This window comes from Neopsephotus bourkii, unplaced genomic scaffold (assembly GCF_033783945.1).
Source record: "Neopsephotus bourkii isolate Nb327-2 ecotype Australia unplaced genomic scaffold, CSIRO-AGI_Nbou_v1 NB_1154, whole genome shotgun sequence".
NCBI classification, from domain to species: Eukaryota; Metazoa; Chordata; class Aves; order Psittaciformes; family Psittacidae; genus Neopsephotus; species Neopsephotus bourkii.
In genome coordinates, this window is record NW_026901640.1 from 3549189 (window position 1) to 3568913 (window position 19725).

At 41.3% G+C, this 19725-nt stretch overlaps 1 protein-coding gene across 6 annotated transcripts in view; it reads left to right on the forward strand.

Moving 5' to 3' along the window:
- Positions 1–19725, forward strand: part of SPECC1 (sperm antigen with calponin homology and coiled-coil domains 1) — an 83813-nt gene that overhangs the window by 38426 nt on the left and 25662 nt on the right. For 3 of the 6 annotated variants that reach the window (XM_061363545.1, XM_061363546.1, XM_061363547.1), the window contains 7 exons: positions 2633–4200; positions 6005–6212; positions 6885–6958; positions 7528–7706; positions 16526–16671; positions 16883–16983; positions 18264–18345. In XM_061363545.1, the coding sequence (XP_061219529.1) occupies positions 2633–4200; positions 6005–6212; positions 6885–6958; positions 7528–7706; positions 16526–16671; positions 16883–16983; positions 18264–18345 (2358 nt within the window). Of the gene's footprint in view, positions 1–2632; positions 4201–6004; positions 6213–6884; positions 6959–7527; positions 7707–10388; positions 10475–12109; positions 12546–16525; positions 16672–16882; positions 16984–18263; positions 18346–19725 lie in introns of those variants that run through there. The other 3 variants (XM_061363548.1, XM_061363549.1, XM_061363552.1) reach the window with 3 other exon arrangements.

Sequence of the window (19725 nt, forward strand, 5' to 3'; positions counted from 1 at the left end):
TGATGGATAGCAAATGCTTTGTGACTTAGGACAAGTCAGCAGGGCATGGAGTCTTGCAAAACACATGGGACATGTTGAGTAAGCTCAGAGCCTGCGCTGGTTGGCAAGCTGGTGAAGTACAGATAATCCCAGTTAAACTTAATTGTTATCCTTATGTCTTCCATTGCTGAGGATCATGTTCCAGTTGTCATCTAGTAGTGATTAGAAGCACACTGGTTACTAAGAAGTGCTACCAGAAGTGCTACATTTCTCTTGGGAAAAGGCAATTTTCTCAGTGCCATGCAATTTGTAGCATCCTTATTTCTTGTAACATACCCAGTACTGCCCACTGCTTCTGTAACGCTCCCCAGTCATGTGGTGACAGTCATGTCATTACACTCAAAAAGATGAGTTATTCAGGGTACTTGCTTTATCATTGAACTTTGTTATAATACTAGAAACCCCCTTCAGACTGAATAAAAGTCCAGGACATAACAGAAGTTTTTATAATCCACACCTTCAGCTCCATTGAAGTGGCCATTTGTAATGTGTATTTTTACATCTCAAATCTGTAGTATGATTTATAGCTTGTGTGAGTACTGCTTCTCTGGACACTTGTCTTGCTGTATGTCCAAGAGATGCATTCAAGTACCTTGTGCTGTTCTGCCTGGACACCTGGGGTTCAGCCTCTGAGCAAGGAGCTGTGTGAGCTGGTGTTTCTCCACTGGAAGTGATGCACCACATCATGGACCATTCAGTTTTCCTCTTGTCCTTCCGTTTGTGGCATTAGATGCATCAGCACGAAAAGCTTTTCTCAAGCTCAGTATGAATGCAGTTTGCAGGTGCCAGATCTCAGCAGTTGGGAGCCCTTGGGTTAGGAGATGGGAATGAGCAGTGAGCAGGGGGGCTTCAGCTCTCACAAGGGCTGGAGTTGCACTAGTGGTCGTTTGAGCTGCCGTGGAACAACTCCCATCTCTGCTTGCATTGCACTTCCCACTGGGGAGCCTGGAGCTGCCTTGATATGCTGGTGTTCCCAGCTGTAGATGACTAAATGGAGCTGTGTGGGCTGCTGGCTGTTCGGCCGGGCTATCCCTGCTATCTCTTCCCGTACACACTGGAGCCTTTGTCTCTGGCCTTATTGTGCCTCTGCCATGACAGAGCCCTTTCTGTGCTCTCCTCCCAGCACAGCCTCTGTGTTCAGGGGGCTTTTCTTCAGCTGCTCTTTGTGTCCGTGTGTTTATTGTGCCTGCTGTAGAGTGTGTTTGTTTGGGAGGGAGGAGGAGGGGCTCCTGTTTGTGCGGGGTTTATAAACCCAGTGCATTCTTCAAAAGAGATGCTGAGCAAACTGGGTGGTGTTGGTATTAACTCTTCACAGCCCTGTGTTACTGACAGCCCATCCATCACTGCACTGAGACAATCCTCAGTGTGAGAAATGCTGTGGGAGGGCTGTGAAGCTGCTTGCTGTGGAAGGAAGGGAGGCTGCTCCCCCTTTGGTCTTCACTGCCCTTTGATTTTTCTGTGAATGCTTCACAGAAAAGAGCCTCCCAAATGTGGGGGGATATGATTGATTCTAGGATTTCCCCTCAGTCCTTCTGGAACTTGTTTTAATTGCAAACACTGGCTCACTAGCCCTTTCTGTTTGCATAACTGTCTCTTGCATCCTGTTTATGTGGCTGCATCAGACAATATCTCTTCATTGTACCATATCCTAAACTTCATGACTCCGTACTTTAGGGCTTTTCCTTTTGAGCCAGGTCCTGAAAACAGGGATTTTTAAAATTTATTGTGTTGCCACTTGTATATAATACCTCCCTTTTGAGCCAGCTTCTTTAACCAACTGAATACTTCCATGGATAGGATGGCTCTTACTGTTTCTTCAGTACCCATGGTCCCATACTCCCAGGGAGCTTTGGAAGATGAAGATAATCAACATGGAAACTTAATTTCCCTTGTAATCACATAGTATTGTGCTTTAAGTTGGTTGGGGTGGAGCAACAACAAAGAGAACAGCATCAGCTTTCTAATCTCCTTTTGCTCTTCCTCCTTAGGAGGATGGGAATTTATAACATGAAATATCTCTCATCCATCTCTGCAAGAAGCTGCAAGAACACAATTGTTTCAGTGTTAGCAGTGCCAGGAGCTGTGTGTTTCACTGAATCTGCAGTCAGCAGAAATGTTTCAGGCCCTTTTTATGGTGACCTGCATAAATGGAGCCTAATGCAACTACTTTACTTTTATGTGTGATAAAATAATAGTGTGATGATAATGTGTTTTCAAAGAGGGTGTGTTTTCTTAAGTTACTGAGCTTTTTTCCCCCAGAAATTAATAGGCTTAAATTCAGCATTTCACAAAGTAAAGAGCTCTTATTTTCAAATAATTATTATCCTGGTATTGGGGCTTGTACTTTATGGGTTACAGCATCTGCGTATTATTACATTGGGAAAAGGCTCATCAGACTGTTCCTTTGGGAGAGGAGAGGAAGAAATGCAAAGTAATAGAAGCCTTTGAAACATGAACCCACACACTCAGGTGACTAAACCTATTCAGACACTCAAGTGTGTTTTCCAGCACTGCTTTATGCTCTAGTGGGGGTGTTGTGTGACTTGTTTTCTTTATGAACTCACTCACTTTGCCTCATCTCTTTCTCTCCAAGGAACAGTGTCAGCTGCAAAGCGCTCGGGGATTCCAGCGCCCCGGGAAATAGCATCCTCTGTATCCAGAGAGCGAGCTGTCCTGCGTGGCCAAGCCAATGCTAGGAAAACACAGCCCAGCCTCACTTCTTCTGGTACACTGACTCCTACCAAACATGTGCGCCCCACTAGCAAGTCCAAGCAAGAGAATGAAAGTGGTGACAAGGCTGTTCTGGAATCTCAGGTTAAAGAGCTCCTGGCAGAAGCAAAGACGAAAGATTCTGAAATCACCAAACTCCGCTGTGAATTGAAGAAATGCAGAGAGAAAGGGTCACTTAATGCTGAAGGAATGGGTGCTTCCAACCAAAATGTAGAAACAGTGTCACCTGTTGACATAGATCCATTAATACGGACCCTTCAGGAGAAAAACAGGACTTTTCAGAAAGAGCTTGCTAGCCTGGGAGAAGAAAACCGTGTTTTGAAAGAGAAATTGCTTTATCTAGAGAACTCTTCTCTCTCAGACACAACAACGAGCAGTGGAGGCAACAGCAGCCTCCCAACCCCAACTACCCAAGAGTCCAGTTTTGGAAGCCAATCAAAAAATGTGTCGAGAGGTGAAATGGATGAGCGCAGGCAGCATGTGAATGGGGGGACACTGCGCAATTCGGGTTCTTCTAGTAGTGATGTGACTAAAGCTTCCTTGTCACCCGATGTGTCTGATTTTGAACATATAGCAGATGTACCTTCCAGGCCAACATCCTCCAACAGCAACCACTTCAAAGGTTCCAAATGCTCCACTACAGGAAGTTCTCCAAACAATATTAGTGACCTTTCTGTTGCGTCTCTTACAGAGAAAATACAAAAGATGGAGGAGAATCACCACAGCACGGCAGAAGAATTACAAGCCACTTTGCAGGAGCTATCAGATCAACAGCAAATGGTGCAGGAGCTGACAACAGAAAATGAGAAGCTAGTGGAGGAGAAAGCTCTCTTGGAGACTTCCTTTCATCAACACAGAGATAGGGCAGAACAACTGAGCCAGGAAAATGAGAAGCTAATGACTCTTCTCCAGGAGCGATCCAAGAATGAAGAAAGCAGAGCTCAGGAGGGGAAGGTCCTTGAGCTGGAACAGAAATGTGCAGAAGTTCTTGAGAAAGCACAATTTGAAAGAGAGAAATTGCTCAACATTCAGCAACAGTTAACCAGCAGCCTACGAAGCTTAGAAAGGGAGCATCAGGATGCCCAGCAGGTGATTAAAAGCCTGAGAGAAGAAAATGAGAAGCTGCTTAAACGTCTAGAAGTGGAACAGCAGAACAACAGCACAATGACAAAAACTCTGGAGGACTGTAAAATTGCCTTAGAAGGTCTGAAAATTGAGAATGGCTCACTCAAAACTCAGCTAGAGAGTGAGAAACAAAAGGCTGCCGAAATCAATGTGATGGGATGTACTACTGACAACTCTGAGGTGCAAGAGATGCTGAAAGTAGCCCGTGCAGAAAAGGATCAGTTAGAAGCAGCTTGCACTGAGCTTAAGCAAGAGCTGCTGAAGGCAAACAGTGAACTGAAGCACAGTCAGGGTCTGCTATCTAAGGTAAAGCAGTAACAGCTGTAAAATGTGATGGTTGTTTATCTGTCCTTCCACAAATAGGTAATTGTTGGTCTTTAGATTGTTAAGCCATTGGTTGTAAGTTTTCAGACATTAAATTGAATGGATTAGCTTTGAATGGAAGCTGGGGTTGTATGATAGTCTGCCTGTGCTGCTATATGCATATTTTCCCAGGAATAACTGTTAGCATAGTTGCATTTATAAATTCAAAGCTCATTTCCCCTAACATCGCCTGCAGAATTTACGAAACAGAGTTGTGTCTATCAACACTGGAACAAAGAACAGGTAAATAAAAACTTACTGTATTATGTGAACAGATACTACTGTAAATCACTTGGTAATTCACATGGAAAGAAGGGCATGAGTAATTAGCAGCAGATATTAAATTCTGAGTAATTAATCAGGATTAATTAGTAGTGAACTGTAGGTGCCATTGGTCATGGGAACACATGAGCTAATCCTCAAGGAAGGTGATACTTACAGCAACATGACTGATGCATGGTCAAGCTTCCAGATTACTTTATCTTCATAAAACTAAACTATTTTTGCAAAACAACCATTTGGGGCTAGGTAAAATAATGGGGAAAAAAAAAAAAAAGATTCATTTCAGAACAATTTTTTTCTGCCTCTGTTGGTAGTTTTGTAGCTTTGCTCCAAGCAAGCTGAAGTCAGTCACGGTTTATATTTTCTGGGTGTTCCTGGGTGTTCAGAGGAGAGCTGCAGTGTGAGGCATTGTAGAACAAGTGTTAATAAATCACAAGCCAGCAGCTGTGTCCCACTGCTGCAGAAAGAGTGATAGTGTGTGCAGGCTTTCCTGTGTAGGGAAAGGATCATGAACAGTAAAATTGGCTACATGAAGAGGAAGATCGTGTTGCCAAAAAGCACCTCCATGGTTTGGTTTAGAAAAGCCAGATGTCCTTTCAGCTAAAATAGGTGACCGCAGCAAATGGAGTTAGTAGAGGAAGCTCCCAAGTGCTTACTGGAGCTGCAGTTTATAACGGATAAATGAAAAACTGCTGAGTGTTCAGACTCTGTACCAAACTTTTTATTGCTTGGTTTGGAAACCACAGATTTCCTCCTTTTTACTCTTCCTTTCTCTCAGATTAAGCTGTTTTGAATCATTGGCTATTTGTGACACCCAAACGAGACCACAGGCTTCTGTAAAGCTGCCCTTCAGCCGGGCTGTGCCCAGGGCTGCTCACTGAATTGGCAGCCTACACCTTGCTTTCTCTTCCTTGTTCATAAACAGAGAGCTCCCCCCAAACCTGGAAGCATTGATCTGTGGGCCTCAGCCAATAAAGTGAAGTGCAGAAAGATTCTCCCTTTAGTAATTCCAGATGTCCCATATCCCAAAATACGCTTATCTGCAGTAGCTAGCTCTGCTTACATATGTTTTCATAACACATTGAAAACATACATGCTAAAGCAGCAAAATTGTTAATGTGGATGAACTAATCATCATTGTGGCTCTTAGATTGTGATACCACTCTTATGATGTGATACATAGATGTGGAGCTTTCCAGAATGTAATTATTCTTGGTTCATTAGCGTAATCATACAGAAAACTTAATTTCCTTTGTAGCATCTTATTTTCTGTATTACCAAGAAAGAAAACTGACATTCATAGCTCATCTGTTTCCTGAAACTGTCTTAGCTTCATTGAAGCTCAGTTTATACAATGCTTAGAACACAGATTTGATTCTTAAGTCCATGAGACTCCCATGAAAGTCTCTAATGAGTGATAACTCTTATGACATACAGACTTGCAGCTTTCTTTGCTCCCCTCCAGGCTGAGACTGAGTGTGGTCAGCTGAAGGAGCTGTGTGACCGGCAGGCTGAGCAACTGAGCAGAACCAGCCAGAAGCTGCAGGAAAAAACATCTGAGAATGAAGCAGATATAAAAAACCTGAAAGAGACCATTTTTGAGCTGGAGGACCAGGTGGAACAACATCGTGCTATAAAACTTCACAATAACCAGCTCATCAGTGAGCTAGAAAGTAGGTGGAGCCAAAACAAAGGATTCAGGTGAACTTTAGAGGCTTTGTTATAGCAGCAACAGGGAGGAGGAGGCATGTCTTGATGTGTGACAAGGGCCTCGCTTTAGAAATACTCCCAATTTGGGCCAGTAATAGAATGGGTTGGGTTGGAAGGGGCCTTAAAGATTATTGCATTCCAGTTCTTTCTGTTCATGCATAAAGTCACTATTTTAAGTTAGTGCTATAGAAATATTATTAGACACAGTCCCCAAGCTTTATTCTTCAGCGAAGTTTGTATTGCCCACTCTAGAAGTGGAATTATTGGCCTTTTAAAGAGCTTCTAGGGCAAAGCCTAGGGAGAGCTGTGCAGTCAAGGTTGCTGCTGCGTTGTGGAGGGGCAGCTGCCACCTGGTGGAATGAGAGGTATGTCTCGTTTTGGGGAGTGAGTGATCCTGGATGTGTGATTCTGTAAATCGAAGTCTGGTTTAATGCTTCAAAATAATGACCTGTTTCAGAGATGCTTGGGTAATGAATCTACCATTGATTCCATTCCTGATCCATTGACAGAATCTATGTAGTCTTTTTAGTGGTGTTACTAGAAGCAAGACCAACCAGGCTTGTCTGCCCTCCCATTTTCACCTTTCAGCCTTGCTCATGTGTTTAACAATCTGTTTCCTTTTTTACTGTTCCTAGGTAAAGCAATGAACCTGGAAGAACAAAAACAAGATACAGAGAGGCAGCTGAAGGCTCTCACTAAGAAAATGAAGGTAAGGCTTGGACTCCTTCACAAAGCTAAACTGAGCTTTTCTTGCAGTATACTGGATTGAGAGAAGCATTGTAATTTCTAGAACAACTGTAGAAAGTTCTACATCCTTTCATTCACCATTTCTCTTCATTTATTTCTAGCTGGGTCCTTTTGCCTGTAAAGGAAAAATATAATACATCCTTTGCAAATTGCTGTTGCTTTTTTTTTTCTACCTATGAACTTCTACTTTGGAACAGCCATTCCTGATTCATGAATTATCAGTAGCAATGAACTCTTTGCAGCAACAGTGCCTGTAGTAGTATCACAAGTCTGAATGATCCATAGCTATAAGACAAACTGTGATTTACTTTCTGTATTAGAGTGGAAAGCTCAGCATCAGTTTCTTCTTTGGCAATCTTGTCAATACTGTGTAAAGAGGCAAGTGTTTAGTTTGACCTCGGTGTCATCTTGAAACTGTGGTGGAAGCCTGGTTGCTTGTGATCAGTGCAAGACAGATCAATAAGAAAGTGCTCAGCTCAAGTAGGTGCACTTTTACAGCAAACAGTTTGGGGTTCTGATTGCTCTTTGCAGGAAGATACAGAAGAGTGGAGGCGTTTTCAAGCTGATCTGCAGACTGCAGTGGTTGTAGCCAATGATATTAAGTGTGAAGCCCAGCAGGAGCTCCGTGTGGTAAAGAGGAAGCTTCAGGAGGAAGAGGAGAAGAGTGCCAGACTGCAGAAGGAGCTGGATGAAATGAAGGGCAGCAACAGGTTGGTTACTTACAAAGGCTGGGATTTGGTCTGTGACTGCTAACATGCATGCAAACAGTGCTTTGTCAATAACAATTCATTGGCTTGGACGTGCACGTTGTCTGTTTTTAACTCTTCTGCCAGATTTTGTTGTCTCTTATTCTAAGATGTTTCTGTTCTTTTTCTTTTTGCAATCTAATTCTGTCAACTAGGCCATGAAGGTTTTAATATTAAGTAACAGTTGCCAATATATTCCTACAGCTTTGTTCTCAATGCAGTATTCTACTGTGGTTTATTGCCTTCGTAACTCTCTGTGCAGTTGTATTCAACCATCTGTGAAAAGTTTGCTTGGCTACATCCAGAAGAGAACTGCTTAACTTTAGAGGAGAAAGGACTGTATCTGTTGAAATTAAAATGAGGACAGGCTGGACTTATGTTCTACAAGTCTGATACGTGTTAACTGAGTATAATGCAAGTACTAGGATTCCTCATTTCACATCTCCTGTCCTTAATTTGAAACCTGTTATGTGATTAGCTGGGTTAAATGGTCTGGATGCTGACCTGGGTTAGCTTTTAGCCCAGAATTGACTTTGTCATGCAGTGGACACACCTGTAAAACATTTCCTGCAGTCTCAGTGGTTGGAGGGGGAACAGTGATTGTGAACTATTCTGAGATGTACCCCACCAGGGTAAGCTGTATGTGTGGGGCTTCCCTCTGTGTCATGGTAAGAGCAAAAGTGACTTTTACAACTAAATCTAGAACCAGTACAGATGCCTTATAATGTGGTTTTTATGTAGTGCATGCACCACCTTTCATGCCAAAAATCCTACTACAATTGAAGTACTGAATAAGAGATGGAAAACAAAAGATGTATTAGAAGTGAGAACCAAAATTTCTAATGCAGACATTGCTTTGCTCTTTTTTTTGCATTGATTTAAATAGAGCAAGCAGAGCTACAGTGATGACAAACTGTACAGGGGGAATGAAGAAAGGCAAAATAACACAAACCAGTCATACTGTTTATCAAGAATGTGTGCCAAAATAATATTGCTCCTCTAGATTTTTCCATTTAATCTGTTTCCTAGTAGATTCATGGCCACTGGCAGAATAGCCATGGGAACACAGTGAATCCTGTCATTTCTTTCAGGTGGAATAGCAGTCTGGCTTTGTTGCACGTGGTTGCTTGCTGCTTTCCATTCAGGAGTTGCCACAAGCAGCTGAACAGAAAAAGGATGGGAGGGCTTTTGTGTGGAGGTGTATGCATCAGAATTCCTGGGTTGAAGAAATGGAAACACTTCTTTTTTGGAAAAATAAAGGAATATGTTTAAGCTCCAGTTTCATGATTGGAGTCCCCAGTGGATGCAAAGAAAAGCTATTACAGACTATGTGTTCAGACAAAATGATTACCAGACAGTACTTAAGTTCTGGGCTGTTTCCATTGTTAGTTTGTTCTTAAGGAAATTTCTCTTCTATAGTGTGGGTCCATATGTAAGGGTGGGAATCATATACCTGTAGTTTCCCATTATTCTTTTTCTATCTGAAGATTATTCTTGAAGATAATGACTAATCTGAAGATAATAATACTTAAACTGAAGGTGACCTGCTAAATCACAAACTGGGATGTTTAGCTTCCATGTATAAGGAACATGGCTGCATTGTCAGCTCTTTGGCATAAAAAGCCTAAGCTGCAAATACTGCTTTTGAAATGAGATCCCCAGAATCTATCCATCCATAGCTCCAGACGGAGCTATTCAGACATGCATTTAATTAAGTCAGATTTGGCATTTGTGTCTCCCTCTTTCACATACATATAAATAAATGTCTGTCTCTGTGTCCTGTTAACTATCTGTATAGCTTGCTTCAAGTACTGCATTGGTCATGGATCCAGATATACTATCTGCAATGGGCAATACTTAATCTCTTTCAAAGACAGGAGTTGAGACCAAATTTTGCATGTGATTTTAATTGAAGTATAAAATAATTTAAGTATGATTTGACTCTGTGTCCATGCAGAGTGCAGGATTTCTTTGCTGAGTGGTATGGAGAACATAATGAAGTCTATGCAATTCACTGCCTAAACAAACCAGTGATAACAGCTAAGCACTGAAATGTTAACACTGAAATGACCTACGAAACATGTTCTTGAAGTCGCCAAAGCTGCTGCTGCGAGCTAGTTCTCCACTCCCAGATGGTTCTGTATTCTGAGGTCACTGTCTTCCCCAGCACCTCAGCTTCTTTCACCCAGAAAGTTCTGGGGTAGTCTCATTGTTGCTTTTAGTCAGCCTTCACAAATGCTAGTGCTCAGAATCAGCAGTAGATTCTGGTACGTGTGGTGACTTACAATGCATGCTCAGCACTGGTGGAAACAGTTTGTAGCATGATACTTTGACACAGTCTATAAAGTATTCCTCGTTTTTGTTAATGCTGAGCAGCTGTGCACTCAGCTGAGTTTCTGACAGTCCCTAGTGAAAGCTTCCTGTTGGATTTTGAAGCTCTGACTGGAAAATGTACCTTCCAAATAGCTGCTACTCAAAGGTTTTTGGCAAAATCTCAGTCATCTCTTGAGTGTCATTAGACTCCACCTCATAAATTGATCCTGAAGCCAGTTTATCTTCTACGACATCCCGCCATTTAATGTTTGCTTGTGGCTGCCTGAGCTCCTGCCTCCAAGTTTGATTTCACTGTTACGTTCTTCTAATCAGACAAAAAGTCATTTTTGGTTCAGGAACAGCCAAAGAACTTGCAGAAAAAAATCCTGATGAGGTCATCAGAGTTCATCTGAATGAAGGTAAGAGCCTCCCAAAGGCATCTTTAACACAGATTAAATGTCTAATTCTATGACTAAGAATGCTGGGGGGAGGTTTGACCACCATCAGACAAATGGAATGAGGAAGAGAGGAGTTAAATTGTCCCAAGTTAGTACTGATTGACACCTACAGATTGATTAACCCATGTTTCAAGCAGTCCTCTATGATGTCTTTACATCCTAATTAATGTTATTTCTCTGCAAGAAAATGCAGAAGCTTTTACAATCAACTGCTGTGTAACTGTCTCCTCACAGGCTTTGGAAATTGAAATTATATAGTCTCCATCCTTGGAGGTTTTCAAGACCAGACACGATAAGAACCTGGGTAACCTGGTCTGACCTCATAGCTGACCCTGCTTTGAGCAGGAGGCTAGACTAGGTGACTTCCTGAGGTCCCTTCCAACCTGAATTACCCCGTGATCCTGTAGCAAGTTTCATTTTTTCAAAACACTCACCTTGGAATTCAATACATTTTTGTAGCTCTTTTAGAATTGAATATTTAAGCAGTGATTAAAAAAAAAGAATTGGGTTTGTAACACAAAGGAAGAAAGTTGCTGCTGAAAGTACCTGAATTATGGACGCCTTTTTTTGGCTTCGTTACACACCCATTTCCAAGCCTTTCTGGCAATACGCTGTTTAGCAGCAGTGAAAGCTTCATGGTCACGCTTTGACTTTTTCCCTTCAAGTTCTCAAAATCATTTTGAATTATGTGCCTTGAACCAAGAACATGGAAGGAAGCCAGTTGGGCTGGGAGTAATGCTCAGAAACCAGGGAAATCCTGTCTGTGATTACATGAGCGGCTTCTTAGAGTAATAAACCAATTTAACCAAATCTCCAAACAGAAGTCTAAAGTGAAGGTTTCAGTGTATTCCACTAATTTGCTTCTATTCTTCCTCCTGAAGTCTCAAATGCCACAGCATGGCAGTGTTACACGCTTTTACTCTTGGAATTAAGCTTGTACTGTGTATTAAACCCTGCTGTCAGTCTCTATGTGTTGATGTGCTGCTCATTTGTGCCTGTGTTTTGCGGCTGTTCTGTTTTATAGAGGTTCAATAGTTCATTCTGCTATCACTGAAAGCAAGCAAACTAGAATGTCAGAGGAGGGTTCTCCGAGTGCTCCAAGTCGCTAGTTAGTCACTTCTCAGAGTTGTGTAGGATTATTTGGGGGTTTTGTTTTATTTTGCTGGACAAATTATTCCGTGCCCTTTAGCATAAGAACCCTGAAATAGATGCTGTGACTGAGGTAGAGCAGTTTCCTGGAGGGGTTTATGTACCCATTTTAAATTAATAGTCCTAAATTATTAGAGGAGAGGAAAGCCAGGAACACTACCAGCCCTGTCCTTTAAAATTGGTTCCCTGGCTTTAAATACTTCATTTCTTTCTGTTTGAGCAGCAAAGATTTCTTTTCTTTGTACTGCTGTTTGCTCATCATCTCCCAAAGCTGAATTAGTGGAGTGTTAAGGCACTCCTCCAAACTTCCTAGCAACACCATCAGCATTTCCCCCCTTCTCCTTTCTATTTAGTGATGATGGGATGATCAATGTGGAGAGCTGTACATCAGGATGGGCATTGTATTGCTTCTTATAACTTCCCTGATTGTTGTCTGTATCCCCATAGGTGCCTGATCTCTACCAGCTAACACAGCCCTGAATGGAGGCACAGCCAGGCCTGTGGGACACTTCAGGACGTATCTTCAACTTGCAGCTGAAAAAGGGAAGTTCCAATTTGAGAAAGCACCTCAAGCTTTTTATTGGCCTGCAAAAGTCAAGGGTACTGCAAAGTGTGAATGCTGCTCAGGTCCACCTCCTCCTCATGGGGAAGTGCCTGTTTCTTTGTTTCAGAAGGCTTCTTGCTTCAGAAGACTCCATGAGGTGGAAGAAATTCTGAATTAGTCCAAAGCCAACGAGGCCATAAGAAGTAACCCAGAGATCTGGGGAACTGAAATATTTGAGGGCTTTTTGGAGGGATGGGGATTATTTGCCCTGAAACAGAAATTCAAACATGCTATTTTAAGCTTAAGCAAAAAATAAAACTGTGTATGTCTAACTTGTAAGACTGAATGTGCATACACATTATAAGTTCTCCATCTAGTATTATATTCCTAGATCTGTGTGTCTAAATACTTAGGTATATGCTCAAGAAGCAGGTTACTAAAATCCAGCAGAAAAGCTAAATGGAAATGTGAAGTTGTTTTTTCAGTTTCAGCTGCTTTGATGGTTTCACGTCTTTAATATTGCATTGACAAGGCACTCACCACTGGGTGGCATGTCTGACTTGGTGTGTCTTAGGAAGTGGGGTGGGGCCCAAGAAGTGTGTCCTGCTATGACTTTCATAGAGAATGTCGCATGTGAGGTTTGTCCTGGCTGTGAGAATTGCAGATGGAGAGATCTGAACGAAAATAAATGAATATATCAAGCCCCTAGTAAATATCCTCTCAGAAAGGAATCTTTCTCATGCCCTTAACTCAGGTGAAGTATATGATGATCAGGGAGAACTTGCTGAAGTTCAGCTTTCCAACTGGAGATGCCTGGAAACAGCCTTACTTGAATGCTAAGGAGAAACTCAGAAGTCACCATCTCTACCAGGAGATCATCAGGATTCATTCCAGGACTGGAATTTCATGTTTTGGCTGTGGCATTCGCATCTCTTCCTTCTGGATGTGAAGACCTAGCAAGGACCTGGTCTCAGAGCAGGCTGAGTTCTGCAGGATGTCCTGGCTTTGGCATGGCCTTCACCGTTGTGCCGTGCTCCTGGAGTGCATGCATATATGCACACTTGTGTTGCCTTTCTTTTCTGTGCTGGCAGCTGTTGAATGTTGTTTTCTTACATTTAAGAAATACATATTAAAGTGCCAAATAAATGCTTAAGTGTCTGGAATTGTCTGCTGCCTGCCCTTGGCCTCTCTTCCGTTCTGTGCATCAGTAGCTGTGTGTCTTTTTGTATCCTTTGGAGTTCAGGAGGATTCGCAACAACAACAGGAACTGTATCAAAGACTAGATTGCAGAGTAATTATTTCTGAACATCTGGTTTTGTGGTCCTAGGCCACCTGTAACAAAGAACATCTTAGAAATTTCACAAACACATGGAGGTTGCTGTTGCCAAACTGTACGTTAAGCACAAAGACTTGCACCTTGTTGGTGGTCTGTTTTCCACATATTCCACACCTAGAAACTAAGGAGACTAACTCCTGCTGGTAGAGAAGAGCTCACTGCATCTACTTCTCTTGCCAATGAATGAAACGAGGCAGTGGTTTTATGAAGACTGCACATTTTATTTCCTTTGTGGCTAAAGTGCTCTGTTTCCTCCTGGAGCTGCTCCACTTAAGCCAGCTGCACTTGCAGCATTTATCTATATAAACCATTCATTCTTGTTTCAAAGAAAGCATACAGTAGTAAATGACATTTAGTTCAAATCAGTCCTTTTTGTAGCAGAGCTTACTTGGTCTTCTTGGATGGCCTAAGCTATACTAAGCTGAATAAATTCTGTGTACAAGGAGTCAATTTTGGTTTGGAGTTATGGCTTGTCATTAATTTTTTTAAGTCATGTTTTCCTATCCTGTCCTCCTGAATTAGCTTGCTACTGCAAGTTAAGCTCTTACTCTTCCACTTATCTCTTAAGACACCTATATATGTACATATACATGCATCCCCTTACCATACAGATTTTTTTTTCTTCATTAAAAATGGAAGATGCTCACCAGGTTTCATAATGCTCCATTGCTTGTTGGCTGGCATGTGTGGTTTTAGTTGAAGCGAATGAGTCTCGGCACTATTCTTCCTGCCTTTTGTGCCAAGGTTTGCAGCATGAGAAGACTCAGTTTTCTGATGTGATTGTGTTTAATCTAGGAGGTTGTTTCAGGGTACATTAGGAGCCTGTTACAAATATACAAACTTCAGATTACAGGAAGCATCCTAACAAAATTGGAACCGGTAGCAGCTCCAGCACTTCAATCTTCATAATTACACTGCACAATGCCAGAGTAATGGCATGTGATTTCTCAATGGACTTTTCTGTGGCACAGCATAGAGGCTGGTCTAGTTACTCTAACTTTATTGAACATGTTTGCATCCTTCTGCAATCAAAGGCTAGACTTAGCAGACGAGCCTGAGGCTTGGGCTGTTCTTGGAGTTAAATCCTAACCAATGAAGTGATTGAGGGCTGCCTTGAGCATACCTCTGGCTTGCTTTAGTCTCAAGATTTGCTACTTGGCCTCCAGGCAGTTACTGTTTCTTTCTTATTCTGGTAATACTCCACAAACCTTGTGCATACCCTTGTTACCTGGATAACTAGACAGAACTCTAGCATAGTAGCCTATTTAATCCTTGGAAGTGTAATGGGTTGCAGTGAATGGTTTGGTATCTTGAGGCAGAAATCTATCATTCCTCTATACTTAGGATTGCTTTAGTTTTTGTGTAATTTAAGTGCAGATACTGTCACCTGTTGGTCTGGTTTATGCTTTATGAAGCCACAAAAGGAAAACTAGGGTAGAACTTAAAGTTAGTCAGCAAAACATTGGCTCCCTCAGAGCTTTGTGAACCTTACCCAATCTCCTTTCCTCCTTATTGGATTAAATGGAGCACGGAACTAAAATGGCTTTTTCTCTAGCCATCTGCCTTTGCAGGCTGCCCTGGCACACCAGGAGCTTGAATGAATTAGCAAAGAAATAGCCAATGTCTGCTTAAAGACAGCACCTCCTTAAGCTCTGCCAAAAATAGAAACATGATTCATTCTCTTATTCATTGACACCCTTCAGACCCCTGTATTTGTATTTGTAGACTGTGATACCAAAAAGAAAGAAGATAACTCTGGCTTCTATTTTTAGCTCAGTGGAAGTTGTTCAACCCCATAGGTACTTTCTGGATGGAGACCTCCAGCCTTCTTATGAAATGATTTCTGGTTTTGCATTCACATAGCTCTCGGTGCCGGCAGTGCTTAGAAGTAAGGAAAAGTGGTGACCTGTAAATTAGCATGCATTTTGTAAGCAGCCAGGAGATTAGGAAAGTAATGTATAAATACTCTTTTTTTTTATGTGACTAGACTGTGTTATTAATTGCAGCTTTTCTAAGCCAAAGCTGAGTAATTATACTCAAAGTCTACCTGAGAGCTACTGGGTAAGTACAGTGTCAGTGCTAAGCAGCGTTGGCCAAATCTGTTAAGCATATGATATGACTAGAAGCAGCAGTTACACTGGATGATTACATCTGCTGTTTAACACAGCAGTGGTCTTCCATGGACTAACTTCTTTGAGCACCTAATCTTGACTTCAGATTTTCTTTTCAATAGAGTAACTTAATGATCCTTCCTGTTAAAATATGAGCCTTATTGCTATTTTGAGTTTGCCTCTCTTCATTCCAGCTGTTGAATGTTGGTATTCTTGTGTTTGCTCAGATGAAGCACTTAACACTTTTATTCCCCCATATAGCTGCCTAAGGATTGTGATCGAGGGTTTATATGTTCAGCAGACAGCCTTGGTGATAAGCTGTAAGAGTTGAGTTGCCAGAGTTTTTTATTCTCAAGTAGGTTTTCTGGTTTAATTTTTATGGCTCTTATCTGAACCTGTTGTTATTTTCAATGGTTGCATTTTAACTGGTAACAATTACTCCACCTGTGGCCACACCAACTAAAAACATAGAGTGTAAAATAACATCTTTCTCTTTGGTTACTTTCCTTGTTACACACCGAGGACCACAGTAGCCCCTTGGCCCCTGTGCTGTATTGAAAGTCCATCTTCGGGTAATTATTGATCGCTCACAAGTCTCATCAAGTTTTTTTTTTGTCTATGATAATTCTCCATCCTGTTTGAGGATGGGGAATGGAGTTCATACGGTTAACAATGCAGGAAAGTTTGTTAGACTCAGTGATTGCCAGGCACTTCAAGGAAAGAACATGAACCTTCTAATGAGTAGTCCATGTTCTGGGCATTACAATAAAAGATGTGCATTGTTGGATTTGCCTCACCACACATGTAAAGACCTTCAATCTCTACTTATACTTCCTGTTGCCCCTGACTTTTATCTGGTTGCTGCTTTGCAGGCTGATAGCTGAAGAGGTAGAATCTCTAGAAGCAGATACAAGCAACCGCTGGCAAGGAGTCTGCGTTAACAGAGCATCTCCCACACCATCAGAATCTACAGCCACTGTGAAGTCACTGATAAAATCATTTGACTTGGGATGCTCAGGTATTTGAACACTGTATTTTGTAGTAAAAAACATTTCTAGCACCAAGCAGGTAATTTTAGCATTTTTGTGCTGCTCCTTAATGGATGTTTTCTGTCAGTGCTTGCTACATAAATACTATCTGTGGCATATCACTACGAGTGGATCCTTGTTCTGATGAGACAGACATAGTTGGTTTTGAAATGCAGATGTTTCCATGTTTTGTCCTTCCAGGTAGCACTGGACAAAATATCACAGTTCACAAAGTCCCAAGGAGCCCTTTAAGTGGAATTCCAGTGAGGACAGCCCCAGCAGCTGCTGTTTCCCCCATGCAGGTACAAGGAGCTCTTTCAGCCCTCATAGTTTTGAAATGCAGTGTTTGCTGCAGCATGACATAGCTTCAGCATGCTAACATGCATATGTTGACAAGGGGAAAGGGAAACTCGTCTGTTTATTTGCTGCAAAACATCAAATGTTGTAGTGCTACTAATAAAAAAGGATCGAAGTGAGTTTGTCTTTGTCTTTGCCTTCAGTTTAGAGTCTCCGTGGACAGATGTGAACACTTTGGAATACAATTCTGAACTTTAGTCACTGTTGACCAGAAAAATAGGTGTTGCTTGTTGGGAGTGAGTTACCAGAAACATCAGACTAAACTACATAGCTGGTGTATAAGCCAAGAGATGTGGGGTAGTAAGTTTTTAAGATGTCTGCTCCCAGCTATCCAGTAAGATCATACAGTACTGAATGAAGATCTCTTGCAATTGGAGGTTTTTGCCTATTGAATCATAACTCTCTGGAATACTGGACTTCTTATGTCACTGCACCAATTTCTGTTAGCAGTTATCAAACCTGTGTGCAGTGTTACTGGGAATAGCATTTTTGTGAACGATAGAGAAGCAAATGCACTGTGCTTCCCAATTTCTATATGTGCTAAAGATAGCATGCAATCAGCCTGCTGACCTTTCTAGGCTAGAGAAGCCATTGTATGTTTTCTGACTAGGTGGTCACTGAATTTACAACAGGATGTTCCTCTCTCACTCTGGGTAAAAGACAGTTGTGGGGCTAAAGTGCTTAGGTGAGTGTTTTGAACTCGGATGACTTTGAAAGGCTACTTAACAAATGTGTGAGCACATTTCCTTCAAAGAATCAGCAAAGGAAGTTAAAAGAATGAGATTAAACAGAGGTCTGGGAGCCTTCTGCTAATGCCTGGCTTGAGGGAGTGTTAATGCTGAAAACTGGTGCTGGGGCTTCAGAGAGAAGAATCCTTCAGACTTATGATTTGAGGTGCTGGGGACAGAGGCCGAGTTAGGAACAGGCATTTTTACTTTGGGTTTGTGACACTAGATTATGGTTGGCAAAAGGAAAATATGATACAAATGGGAATGTGAAATAGTTTAGGAACGAACGTGTTACCAGCTAAAAATATTGTCCCTTTGTTAATTTATTTTTCACAACCATTTCTGCAGCTCTAGGTACAGCTGATACCTTGCTGAAGGGTTTCTGTATCCCTCTGCCTGCTTTGTGATCTTGAGGTAGCAGAAACATCTTTCTGGTTACCTATTTAAACATGATATCTGATATTATTCGGATTATCTTTTGTACATTTCTTTCACAGAGACATTCTGCTTATAATAATGCCAAGCCAGTCAACAAAGGTATCGCCAGACATGCAGATCTTTCAGACCTTCCTCTTGCAGGTAGGTTGCAGTAAACATACAAAAGTTGCCTCTTTTTACCAGCCCTTGCCATTAACTGTTGGCCTCTGCCTGGGCCATTGTTCCTCTTCTTGTATGGTTAAAGGAAACAAAGTGTCTTCACAGTCTTTGTTTCAGAGAGCTTATTAATTTTGTTGTGTTTCCATTCCCATCTTGATCGTAGCCTTAGAAACCTAAAAAATAGCTGATTTGTAATGGCTTGCCAATATAAACTTGCCTTCTTTATTCCAAAGTGTCCATGGCACCTCTCTAATCCATGCTGTGGAACTGGAGAGGATTGGATTTTGTTCAACATGTATGTATCTGGAACAATGCCAAAGCACTGTCTTTTGAGGGTTTATTTGTTTTTAAATTGAGCTTCATTTGAAATACATCAAACATTGTAGATACTGATGTGACTGGTTTAGGAGCAGTCATAGTTGGGCTTGAAATAGTTTGTTTTGAGAGTTCTCAAGAGATGCGTTTGTTTTTATTTCACACTTTGCTTTTGTTCTCTTGTCATTTAATATTTTCTTCTACCAGTGTTTGTTTCCCATTTTCTCTAGGGCTCTTTATTTTGATTATCTAGTCCTGAATGTAGTTGCATTGTAATCAAAGCTAGTAACAACAGATTATTGAATTTTTAAGGACAGTTGAAATACATTCCTGTAGTGAAACCTCACTGAAACTGCAGGGAAGGACAAAAAAAGTCATCAGTCACAACTTCTTCATTGGTAGACTGGATTTTCTGCAATAATTTGCTGTTACAGGAGAGAAATTAGAGCCTGTCTTCATTTTTAGACTCTTCAGTTAATCTGATAAGCTTTTCCCCATCATTCAAAGCTGAAGAGGTACTAGATCTGAACAGCAAAATGAGTTATAGGGTAGATGGCAGCATAAATAAATAACATATTTTCTATGCTACTGGCTTCTCCTGCAGGAATAAATGCTAAGCAAGCAGAAGTTATCAGTGGGACAGACAGAGTTTACTTACTTGTATCAGTTGGTTTCCAGTAAATGACTTGCATAAGAGTATGCAATAATTCTAAACAGAATTTAAGACCTTTCTAATCCCTACGAGTTTACTGTAGAGTGAAGTAATCTATCAACTGTGCAATGTAATGCCAGTCCTTAATAATAAATGTCCCACTTCAGGCCATGGATAATTACTGTTATTACCCAGAGACAATTCTATTGAGTATGGTTTACCATCTAACAAGTTCCTGTATTTACAGCTTCTCTTTGTACCTGGGTTTAATTTAGTTCCAATAATCCATAGCAAAGGCTTATTCACTGTAAAGCTGTAATAGCTCTGGTTCCAATCTAAATACCTCTAGAAGGCAGTTGATCCAAGCCCTATGCAAACAACACTGAATTAAAAAA